At 43.0% G+C, this 13,147-nt stretch overlaps 1 protein-coding gene across 3 annotated transcripts in view; it reads right to left on the bottom strand.

Moving 5' to 3' along the window:
* The window catches only part of dpys (dihydropyrimidinase), a 132,964-nt gene that overhangs the window by 70,416 nt on the left and 49,401 nt on the right, over positions 1-13,147 (bottom strand). For all 3 annotated transcript variants that reach the window (XM_068032303.1, XM_068032302.1, XM_068032301.1), the window contains exon 2: positions 10,548-10,706. In XM_068032303.1, the coding sequence (XP_067888404.1) occupies positions 10,548-10,706 (159 nt within the window). The remainder of the gene's footprint in view (positions 1-10,547; positions 10,707-13,147) is intronic.

Raw genomic sequence — 13,147 nt, 5'->3', positions numbered from 1 at the left:
GAAGAAAAGTTGAAATTTATTAAACTTAACCTCTAATTCGGTTAATGCCTACGGATACACGACGCGCCCACGCTAGCATGCGTACATGATACACGCATGCAAATAGAGATAGAAAAGAGTAGAAAAAAATAAAATGGAAATGTTTGAGGCAATATTTGAACAGTTTTTGTTGTGGTTCTTCAAGCTCACTGTAGAGTCCTTAATTGTAGGTAGATCTTGCTTTCATTGGGGCCCACTATTCCTCTTAAACCTGGTTCACTATAGGAGACTTTTCTCTCTTGGGGTTCATGTGTCTTCAGTGGATTCAAAGGCTTGTAAGAAAGAGATGAGAGCAGACAGGGGAGATCATCTCAGTCCAGGAGCAAACAGACACACTCAGTTCAAACTGTTTGTACAATTCCGAAAAAAACCCAAGTTGCCAAGCAGGTTAGTCATGTGACTAACTGGTCTGACCACGCCTTAGATTGTATCACCTTAGCAGTCTCTGGAATGCTCCCCTTACAGACAATCCCTGGTGATCAAGGTCCATTGTAGGTTGAATGTGTCCTTCCAATCACCGTCTGTTAATATGCAAATATCTTTTCCAGCCACAGCTGATCTGTTTAACAAGTCCTTTCTTCACTCCAGTAGCAATTTAAAATCAATGTTCATGACAAAATTAATGTGCCTCATTCTTGGCAGGTGGAGGCCTAGCATGACACTAGGCTGTATTTGAAGCATCTCTTCCTTAAAGATAACCCATTGTTCTGGAAGTTTTTCTGGTCAGTCTTTCATTCCATTTTATCCTGGCTTGGATACTTGGACTAATACTTGGTTGAAATTTTAGTACTGTAAAAGGGGAATGGTTTGGCTGGTCTTGCAGTCCTTTCTGTGCTAAAAGAAGTTGCTTCCAGACATGCCCGATAGGACTTTTCTCTGGGAATTGAACACGACTGGAAGAATAAGAAAGGTTTTGCACAGTAGGACAGGCTATGAGAAGAGGAAAGAAGCAGAGGGGCAGAAGGGTACTCAGTGGGAGGCCACACCTGCCAAGTGTTTCCAAGGAGCAATTCTCAGACCTCAACTTCAGCACGAACCAGTTTATCGAATTACATCAGGTGTACAGTGCTGGAACAGGCTACTCGGCCCAACTAATCGATGCAGTGTTTATGCTTCACATGAGCCTCCTCTCACCTGACTTCATCTAACCCTATCAACATATCCTTCTATTCCTTTCTCCCTCATGCATTTATCTAGCTTCCCCTTAAAGGCATCTAGGCTATTTGCTTCAATTATTCCTTCTGGTATCACATTCCACATTCTTAATATTCTTTGGGTAAAGAAGTTTCTCCTGCATTCCCTAATGTATTTATTCATCTCTATCTTATATTTAGGGTCTCTAGTTTTGGACTCCACATAATTGGAAATATTTTCTTTACACCTACCTTTTCAAACTCATTCACTGTCTTAATGACTTCCATCAGGTCACCCTCCACTTTCTCTTTTTTAGAGACAAGAGTTCTAGACTGTTCAGCCTTTCCTGATAAGTATATCCTTCGGGTTCTGCTATCATTCCAGCAATTTTTTTGCACTTCTTCAATGCCTCTATATCCTTTGCATAATATGGAGACTAGAACTGTGCACTGTACTCAAGTGTGGTCTAACAAAGGATTGATAGAAGTTTGACATACTTCTCTACTTTTCAGTTTTATCCCTCTAGAAATGAATCCTTGTACTGCTTTTTGTGGCCTTATTAATCTGTGTCATTACTTTTAGTGATTTGTGTGTCTGTACCCCTAGAGCCCTTTGCTTCTCTACACCATTCAGAGTCTTACTATTCAAGCAATATGTGGTCTCTTTTGTCTTCCGACTAAAATGCACCACCTCACACTTATCTGTGTTGAAATTTAGTTGCCAATTACAACTCCATTCTGCAAGTTTATTAACATCTCAGTATTTTGTCATTTTTTCCTTTGTATTAATTACAACTCCAAATTTAGTGCTGTCTGCAAATTATGAAATTGTACTTTTGATTCCCCAGTCCACATCATTATTGAAATAGCAGACAACAGTGGTTCCAGCACCAATCCCCATGGAACATCACTACCCACCTTTTGCCAGTCTGTGTAGCTACCCTTAATCGCTACTCTGTTTTCTGCTTTGTAGCTAATTTCCTATCCATTCTTCTAGCTCTCCCCAAGTCCACATGCTCAGTTTAAGTGAAACTTGTCCCAGCAGAGCAGCTCCCTCTTTCCACAGTACTGGTGTTACGAACAGGTGTGAAAGATGTCTAGGGGTCTTTTGCTGTCTTTACCTGGTCTTATTGTAACAGAGTTTAATTATAAACACAGTGTTTTGAGATCCCCTTTTGGTGAATCCTTGTTCACATTTTCCAATTATAAGGCGAAGAAATGAGCATAAACAGGCTTTCTTTGGTTTAAAGCAGAAAGATGAAATTTATTAAATCTTAAACTTAAACTCTAATATGGTTCACACCTATGGCTATATGACAGGCCCACGTTAGCATGCACGTGTGATTATAAACATGCAGATAAGGACAGAAAAGAGAAGAAAGGATTAATAGAACAATTTGAGGCAATATCTTGCTACTGTTTCTTGAGCTCGCTGTAGTCCTTGATTGAAGATATGGTCTTGTGTTTCGTTGGGCCCATTAGTCTTCTTAAAACCTTGTTCACGTAGGGAACCTTTCACGTATTTTCACAAGATTCAGTTCCATGGGAATAAATGGAGGCAGGTAGAAAGGAGAGGCTGTAATTCTTGCATCAGTTCCAGGAGGGATCTTTACTCCACGAGCAGATGGCTTTGTCCGATCAATCTCTTTGTTGGGAGTTCAATTCAAAAACTCCAGCCAGCTAGTCATGAGACTAAAACTGGTTTGACCACTTCTGTGTATTGGGGAAGGAACTGCTGGGTCCCAATTGTTTCGACATTGGCTGATACTATGCAAATGTCCTTCCAGTCAGGGCTTGCAATTTTAAGTTTTAATGTTCATGAGACGAAATAATGTGTGCCTCAGTCTTGGCAGGTGGGGTTTGCCTGACACCTCCACACCCAGGGGAATGAAATGTGATTTCAAGAAAATGGCGCATTTCATTACAGAGTTTGAGGAAAATATAAGATAGAAAGAAACCATGCATTTCCATTCATTCACCAATCTTGAAGCTCATTAAAAATGGTCTGTTCTGGGTGCCAGGGCTGCTTTAATTTCGCCCTTTTTTTCCTCAGGAGTATTAGGGGGGCGGGTCTATCTTGAACTCCCTGATTCATGCAAAGACTTTTGGCTTCAGGAGATGGGTGGTTCTGTTTTCCTCTGACAGTGGGGGGGGGGGGGGGTCTCTGTTACTCTCCCCTTTGTGTTCTGGGACACTCCTACCTGCATGTACTTTATGCAGTTTCCTCTGGGGGAGCTGGTTTGATCATGGCCTAACCCACGACACATTCAGGGACTCTGCAGGAGACAGTCTCCTGCCACCGCCCTGTCTCTCTGACCTGCTGCGGTCTTTCTTTCACTTCAGGGGGTCTACCACCTTTACTCCTGCCAGATCATTACCTAGGAGCAGGTCAACCCTGCCCACATGCAAACTAGGGATAATCCCTACAGTCACCGGTCCCAAAGCTAGGTCGCACTCCAGGTGCACCCAGTGTACAGGTACAGACATACACTGCCCTCCAATACCATTTACCACCATTTTGGTGTTCACAGCACTCTCTGGTGGAAAGGTCAGGCCTTTTCCAAGTAAAACGGATCTGGTGGCCCGTTTCCCTGAGAATCACTATGGACTTGCTTTCCCCACTCAAGGGATATGGGGTTACTTTCCCTTCAGATGCAAAACGCAGATAACCTTCAGGAATCCAATTAACTTTTACTGCACTGGCTGTAGTAAGCTTCCTGGGTCGTACCCATACTGCAGTCAAAGCCACAGCCCGTTCTGTGTTTTCCATTAGGCCCTCGTCTTCACTGAGCGGGTTTGTCCTGATTCCCTTTTAGTTTCCAGCAGTCAGCTTTTAAATACCCTGCCTGATTACAATGGAAGCACACAGATCTCCAGGTCTCACTCTTGCTCATAGCACCCTCCTTTTTGGCTGGAGGAGGGCCCCGTGTCTCCTGCTTTCCTTTTCTTTCCAGGACTACCTGAGCAGATATCACCTTCCCACCCTTTGGTCTTTTCTGATTGTGGGGGTGATTAGGAAAGGTTCTCTCTTGGGAAACCGATTTATAAATTAAAGCAAACTCATCGGCCAGAACATCCGCTTGACGGGCTCCCTGAATCCACTGCTCCTCGACATGAGTTTTTATTGAGAATGGGAGAGAGTGTTTAAATTACTCGAACAGGATTACTTCTCGGACAGTCTCGTAGCTGAACTGTATTTTTAAAGCCCTCAGCAACTGGTCAAAAGCCAGCTGCTTGCTTCTTTCAAACTCCAGACAGGTTTGATTGGCTTGCTTTTTGAGGGTTCTAAACTTCTGGCGGTAGGCTTCAGGCACTAATTCATATGCCCCAAGGAAAACATTTTTGGTCAGTTCATAGTTTGATGAACTCTCATCTGGCAACAAGGAATAAACCTCATGGGTTTTTCAAGCTAGTTGGCTTTGCAGTAAAAGAGACCAGGTCTCAGCTGGCCATTTTAGCTGGCTTGCCAGTTTCTCAAAGGACATGAAAAACGCTTCCACATCTTCCGCATTGAATTTTGGAATTAGTTGCGTGAGTTTTAGCAATCTTGTACCCAGTCCTGAATTCTGATCCTCCATATTGGCCATACTTTCACTGGTGTTACTCTGTCGCCCCCTAGCTAACTCAAGCCACTTCAACTCTCATTCTTCGCATTCTTTCTGGAATATCCTTTCTCTCTCTCTCTTGTTCCTTCTGCTGTCTTTCTCTCTCTCTCGCTCTCCCCTGCCTTTCATTTTCTTCACGTTCCTTTTGGAAGGCTCTTTCTTTCTCCCTCTCGTCTAATTCAAGTTTTTTTTGCTCCAATTGTATCTTTGCTAGCAGTGTCCTCTCTTGGTCGGCTTCTAACAGTGCCTCTGCTTCATCTGATTCAGGGGGAAAATGGTGGTCCACTAGCCTTAGGAGTTCAGACTTCCTAGCTTTGCCACGTACAGTGATCTTACACTGCTGAGCCATTTTTCTCAATTCCTCCAAAGACTGCGCTTTTAACTTATCCCAAGTTACTTCACCCTGACTTGGAGAGCTACTCGCTTCAGTTGCAGACATGTTAGTATTCAATCACACACAACCAGAAAAAAACCTGTATTGATATTTTGCTTTTTTTGATTGGCAACAATTTGGCTCCCCACTTCCAATTTAACTCATTCGGCTGTGGGTAACAATCAGGAGACTAGCACGATTGTTCTGTTACGACCAGGTACGAAAGGTGTCATGGGGTCTTTTGCTGTCTTTACCTGGTCTTATTGTAACAGGGTTTAATCTTAAACACACTGTGTTTTGAGCTCCCCTTTTTGTGAATCCTTGTTCACAGTTTCCAATTATAAGGCAACGAAATGAGCACAAACAGGCTTTCTTTGGTTTAAAGCAGAATGATGAAATTTATTTCATCTTAAACTTAAACTCTAATATGGTACTTGCCTATGGATATAAGATGGGCCCACGTTAGCATGCACACATGACATAAACATGCAGATAGAGACAGAAAAGAAGAAAAGATAAGTAGAACAATTTGAGGCAATATCTTGTTACTGCTTCTCGAGCTCACTGTAGTCCTTGAGTGAAGATATGGTCCTGCGTTTTGTTGGGGCCCAGTAGTCTTCTTAAAACCTTGTTCACGTAGGAAACCTTTCTCTGAGTTTCACGTGTTTTCACAAGATTCAGTTCCATGGGAAGAGATGGAGGCAGGCAGACAGGAGAGGCTGTAATTCTTGCTTCAGCTCCAGGAGAGATCTTTACTCCACAAGCACACAGCTTCGTCTGATCAAATCCCTTTGTTGGGAGTTCAATTCAAAAGCTCCAGCCAGATAGTCATGTGACTAAAACTGTTTTGACCACTTCTCTGTATTGGGGAAACAACTGCTGGGTCCCCATTGTTTCAACATTGACTGGTACTATGCAAATGTACTTCCAGTCAGGGCTTGCAATTTTAAGTTTTAATGTTCATGTGGTGAAATAATGTGCGCCTCAGTCTTGGCAGGTGGGGTTTGCCTGACACTGGCACCAGTGCCCCATGAATTGAAACACATTTCTCCCACACCAATCCTTGAGCCACACATTCAACAGTCTGATCTTACTGACCCTATGCCAATTTGCTCATGAATCAGGTAGTAATCCAGAGATCATCATCTTTACGGTTCTGCTTTTTAAATTGAGCCCCTAGCTGCTCATTCTCCCTTAGCAGAAACTCTCTGTCATTGGTTCTTAGAATCAAAGATGTAACAGAAAAACATCTAGAAACTGAAAATTTGTTAAAGAGCAGTCAGCACAGATTGGGTGGAGATAAGAAATAGCAAGGGAAAGAAGTCACTGGTGGGAATAGCTTAGAGGCCCCCGCACAGTAGCTATGCTGTAGGACAGAGCATAAATCAAAAAATAATGGGGGCTTGTAAGCAAGGTACTGCAATAATTGTGGACAATTTTAATCTTCATACAGATTGGACTAATCAAATTGGCAAAGGTGGCCTTGAGGACGAAGTCATAGTGTATTCAGGACAGTTTCTTAGAACAATGTGGAACCAACCAGGGAACAGGCTAATTTAGACCTGGTAATGTGTATTGAGACAGGATTAATGAATGATCTCATAGTAAAGGATCTTCTAGGCAAGAATGATCATAACATGATGAATTTCACATTCAATGTGAAGGCAAGAAACTTGGGTCTGAAAATAGTGTCTTAAATTTAAATAAAGGCAATTACAAAGGTATGAAGACAGAGTTGTCTAAAGTGGACTGGGGAAATAGGTTAAAAAGCAAGATGGTAGATAAGCAGTGACAGACTTTAAGGAGATATTTCATAACTCTCAACAAAGCTATATACCATTGAGAAAGAAAGATTCTGTGAGAAGGATGCACTAACTAAGGATGCATGGCTCACTAAGAAAGTTAAGGATGGTGTCAAATTGAAAGAAAATGCATACAATTCTATGAAGATTAGTCGTAGGCCAGAAGATTGGGAAAATTTTCAAAACCAGCAAAGGATGACTTAAAAAAAAAGGAGAAATTTGAATACGAGAGTAAACTATAAAGAAACATAAAAACAGACTGTAACAGCCTCTACAAATACATAAAAAGGGGCAGAGTAGCTAAAATAAATGTTGGTCCCTTATAGGATGAGACCAGGGAATTAATAATGGGAAATGGCAGAGACTCTGAATAATTATTTTGTATCTGCCTTCACGGCAGAAGACGCTAAAAGCATCAAGTACAGTAGAAGATCAGGGGGTGGAACTTAAAACATTCACCATCACTAGAGAAAAGGTACTAGGAAAACAAATGGGACTAAAGACTTACAAATCCCCTGGACTGGACAGCCTGTATCCTAGGGTCTGAAAAGAAGCGGCTGCAGACATAGTGGATGCATTGGTTGTAAAACTTCCAAAATACCCTAGATTCTGGAAAGGTCCCTGCGGATTGGAAAACTACAACACCCTATTCAAGAAAGGAGGGAGACAGAAAGCTATAGGCCACTTAACCTAACATCTGTCATTGGGAAAATGCTGGAATCCATCATTTGGGAAGTAGCAGCAAGACATTTAGAAAATCATGATATAATTAGTCAGAATCAACATGGTTTTAGGAAAGGGAAATTATGTTTAACAAAATTAGAGTTCTTTGAAGATGCAACAAGCAGGGTGGATAAAGGGGAACCAGTTAATGTAATGTATTTGGATTTTCAAAAGACATTTGATAAGGTGCCACATAAAAGGTTACTACACAAGAGCTCATGGAGTTGTAGGTAATATATTATGGATAGAGGATTGGCTAAAGAACAGGAAACAGAGTCGGGATAAATAGGTCATTTTCAGGTTGGCAAACTGTGTGCCTCAGGGATCAGTGCTGGGGCCTCAGCTAATTACAGTCTACATTAATGACTTGGATGAAGGGACCGAGTGTATAGTAGCTAGATTTGCTGATGATATAAAGATAGGTGGGAAAGCAAGTTGTGAGGGGGACATAAAGAGTCTGCAAAGGGATATAGAAACGTTAAGCAAGTGGGCAGAAATTTGGCAGATAGAGTATGTGGGAAAATGTGAGGTTATCCACTTTGGTGGGAAGAACAGTAAAGGAAAATATTATTTAAATGGAAAGAGATTGCAAAATGCTGCGGTACAGAGAGATTGGGTGTCCTCACACAGGAATCACAAAAAGTTAGCATGCAGGTACATCAAGTAATTTGGAAGGCAAATGGAACATTGGCATTTATTGCAAGGGGGATAGAGTATGGAATTCTTGCTACAACTGTACAGGGCACTGGTGAGACTGCCCTATTGTACTGTGTACAGTTTTTGTCTCTTTACTTAAGGAGAGATATACTTGCATTGGAGGCAGTTCAGAGAAGTTGCACTGGGTTGATTCCTGGGATGAAGGGGTTGTCTTATGAGGATAGGTTGAGCAGGTTGGGCCTATACTCAGAAGTTTAGAATAACATTGTATTTCCTGACAACACAGACCAATGGCCTATGTCATCCCAAGCACGTCCACATTTTCCAGCATTAATCCATGCATGCTGACTTCACCATGTGCTTCTGTTGTTGAGAGGGTGGGGTGGCAGAAAGCAAACAGCAAGCAGACGGGCATGGGAGGGATCAACGAGCAGTTGGGTGAGGGAAGGGGCGCTGAGTAGTTGGAAGCTGTGGCCAGGGGGGGGGAAAAGAGTGGGGGAGGGAGCAGCAAGAGGGAACAGTGAGCAACTCCGTCCCTCTCCCTGGCAAGCACCCTCACAATCTTATATGTTTCAATCTTACATTCTTCTAAGGACACATTTGCTGACAACGCCTCCACTAGGTGACACACTACTGTTGCATGCGCAATTGACAGAAATGTCACTATCTGCGACGTCTCAGGCTGCTAAGAGGATGCTTCCCCACCCCCCCAAGGGAGAAATCTAGAACTAGGGAACACAGTTTCAAAATAAGGGGAAGGCCATGTAGGACTGAGATGAGGAGAAATTTCTTCACTCAGAGGGTGGTGAATCTTTGGAATTCTCTGTCCCAGAGGGCTGTGGAGGCTCAGTCGTTGAGTAAATTCAAGACAGAGATTGATAGATTTCTACATAGTAAAAACATCAAGGGATATGAGGATAGTGCAGGAAAATGGTGCTGAAGATAATCAGCCATGATTTCATTGAATGGCAGAGAGGGCTAGAAGGGCTGAATGGCCTACTCCTTCTTCTATTTCTTATGTTCTTACGTTTATCTTCATCTGAACTCGGTCATTCCCTTGAACCAAAAGAAATGTCACTCCCTCAATGTCCAGCTGGTGTGTGACCAGATGCAGAGAATCATGCAGTTCAACACCTGATATCCTGGCAGCAGTCATGATGCCATCCTCTGTGTCACCTTTATTACAGAACTGCAAGTCAGAGGCTAGCTACTGGGTGACAAGGGTTATCTACTCATAACATGGCTCTTGACTCTGCTCAGGAAACCATGCACACATGCCCAGCAGTCTTACAAGGAGAGCAATGCTGCCACAAGAAACATTACAGAACAGACCACTGTCATCCTCAAACAATGCTTCCGCTGCCTGGACTGCTCATTCGGACCCTTGCAGCACTCAGCTGAGTGGGTATCAAAATTTATGGCAGTGTGGTGCACACTACACAACCTGGATATTAGGAGGAAGCAGGCCTCTCTATAACCTATCAGCTGACAGGCTGAGGAGTACAAGGAGGAAGAGGCTACAACAGAGACAGCCCCTTTCTGCCAAGGCTGCATGCGATCACATTATTCTGGATTTTGGTTCAGGTCATATCAGGCGAGTGCTCCCTAAATGCACTCGGCCTATCCAACACCTCGATACATGGTGCAAGAAGGCAGAGACCTGGGTTGGTGTGGGAAGGGAGCGGTGGTGGGGGGGTGGGGGGGGGGCGCGGAATGAGTAAAGTCAGCCCCATAGTTTCCTTTTTCAATAATAGAATTACATACTGGTAATCCAGGTTACAATTTGATTGAGTTTAAGTTTTAAAAACACAAACAGCTTTCAAAAACAAAATGAACTGACATTTTGAGTCCTCCTGCTCTTCCTTGCCCATATGAAACCTTCAAAAAAAATTAAATGCATCAACCTTTTCAGCCCTCTTCTGGGTGCTCAGTGCTCCTAGCGAATCTGGCACCAGGCGGTGAACGCACATTAAAATGACATCGGAGTCTGACTTATGTCCACTGAAACCCAGGATTTAAAATAATGCCTGGTGTGGGTGTGGCAGCAATCCACTGCTTCAATTTTAACCCCTCCACACACCCCAAATCTCATTGGAGACTTGCTTCAGAAAGTCATGAATATTATTGTTAAAATAGACTACAAATCATTACAATGATTAGAATTCTTAGAGTTTTACTGCTACTAGTGAAACAAATTTGTTAATCAATACTGTACCTGCGCACTCCACCAGGTTACAGCCACGTGGAATGAGTAATCACAACAGACTTTAGGATCTGCCCAGCTTCTCCATTTGTCATAGGCCTCTAACAAAGAGTTACCTTTGTTGGGCACCACAAAGTCTAATATCATGGTGGTGCCTCCAGCCACAGCAGCCTGAAAAGAATGAAATAATACAGTTACCATTATTGAACATTTTCAGACATGACTAACCTCCTAGCAAATCAAGTTTAACTATAACTTGCGTATCAGTTAGAATATTCTAAGTTTAAATTTTCATTGCTGCAATGTAGCAGCAGAGTTAACTGAAGAAAAACATAATTTAAGGTTACCAAGACCTTTCCTATCCTTATTTATCCAGAGATGTCAAGGGTAGGTCACTTCCAAATACTGGGGTGGTGCTGGAGGTAAGTGGGGGAGGGAGGGGGTGGGGGGGGGGTGGGGGGAGGGGAGCTGCAGTTGCACCTTTTGCCAATGGTGTAAAATGGGTGATTCGGATCAGTCGTGCAGTATACACGCCACCCAATTTTCCTTTCCATTGAAATCAATCCAGTAAAATCAGACTACAAACTTGTTTACACATTATTAAATTCTAGTCCACCTGAATTGCTGCAACTGGACGCACTTTAGAAAGAACCATTTTAAACCAAACCACGTTGATGAAGCTCTGTCGCTCCTCTGATGACAAGCACCTGAAGTGTGGCATTTTGGTGCTTGTTCTGTACACACACAGTAGTAAAGTTTTGTCTGTGAGACTCGCGTTTGCACAAGCAATGCTGACTGAACCTGGATGCCTGAGAATTGACAGAAGTAGATCCTCGGGCCTCGTCATCATACTCGTACATCATACTGGCGCTATTTGCAACTCCACAAGCAGCCGCCTAACAAGAAACATCAATTTTGGGCTGCCTGCCCCACTAGCAACAGCCCAAGGTAAGTCCTGGTGGATTCCCGATCCTCCGAGCTCCACAGGAAGTAAGAAAGAACTTACATTTATAGGCTCTCATTCATGACCTTAGCAAAACGCTTTACAGACAATTAAGCATGTTTGAACTTTAGTCACTATTATGTAGGAAACGCGATATGTACACAGCAAACTCCCATAAACAGTAATATAACATGCAGATAATCTGTTTTAATAATGTTGGAGGACCAAATGTTGGCCAGGACACTGGGAGAACTCCCTCGCTCTTCTTCAAATAGTGCTGTGGGATCTTTTACATTCACCTGAGAGGCGGACAGGGCCTCAGTTTGAAATCGCAGCACTCCGATAATGCAGCATTCCCTCAACACTGAACTGGAGTGTCAGCCTGGATTATGTGCTCAAGTCTCTAAAGTGGAACTTGAACCCACAACCTTCAGAGGTGAGAGTGCTACCACTGACTAACACGTAACTAAGATTAACAGTACAGCACTGAAGGAGGCCACTCAGCTGGATTTGGACATAAGTTTGCAAACGGCACAAAGATTAGCCGTGTGGTAGATAGCGAGGAGGATAGCTGGAGGCTACAGGAAGATACTGATAGTCTGCTCACATGGGCAGAAAAGTGGCAAATGGAATTCAACCTGGAGAAGTGTGAGGTGATGCATTTGGGGAAGTCAAACAAGGCAAAGGAATACATAATTAATGGAAAACTACTGAGAAGTGTAGAGGAAGTGAGGGACCTTGGAGTGAATGTCCACAGATCCCTGAAGGTAGCAGGACAGGTCAATAGGTGGTTAAGAAGGCAGATGGAATCCTTTTCCTTATTAGCCGAGGCATAGTATATAAGAGCATAAAATGCTGGAAGTGTATAACTCATTGGTTAGGTTACAACTTGAGTACTGTGTGCCGTTCTGGTCACCTCATTACAGAAAGGATGTAATTGCACTAGAGAGGGTACAGAGGAGATTTACGAGGATGTTGCCAGGACTGGAAAAATGCAGCTATGAGGAAAGATTTGATAGGCTGGGGTTGTTCTCCTTGGAATAGAGAAGACTGAGGGGGGATCTGATTGAAATGTATAAAATTTTGAGGGGCCTGGATAGAGTGGACGTGAAGGGTCTATTCACATTAGTAGAGAGGTCAGTGACTAGGGGGCATAGATTTAAAGCGATTGGTAGAAAAATTAGAAGGGAGATGAGGAAATACTTTTTCACCACGAGGGTGGTGATGGTCTGGAACTCACTGCCCAAAAGCGTAGTAGAGGCAGAAACCCTCAACTCATTCAGAAGGTATCTGGATATGCATGTCAAGTGCCGTAATCTGCAGGGCTACAGACCAAATGCTGGAAGGCGGAATTAGAATAGGTGGATCATTTTTTGGTCTGCACAGGCGCAATGGGCCAAGTGGCCTCTTTCTGTGCCTTATTCTAAGTCTGTGCTGGCTCTTTTGAAGAGCAGTTCAGTTAGTCCTATTTGCATGTTCTTTCCCCATATCCCTGCAATTTCTTCTCAAGTATTTATCCAATTTATCCAAATCTGAAGGCTACTATTGCATCTGCATTCACCTCATCAAAAAGTACACTCCAAAATCTAACCACTCATCGTGTCAAGTTGCCTCTGGTTCTTTTAGTCACCTTAAATCTGAGACCTCCGGTTATCAACCCTTCAGCCAT

Source organism: Heterodontus francisci, chromosome 5 (genome assembly GCF_036365525.1).
Source record: "Heterodontus francisci isolate sHetFra1 chromosome 5, sHetFra1.hap1, whole genome shotgun sequence".
NCBI lineage: Eukaryota > Metazoa > Chordata > Chondrichthyes > Heterodontiformes > Heterodontidae > Heterodontus > Heterodontus francisci.
This window is presented reverse-complemented; position numbering and strand designations above follow the sequence as displayed.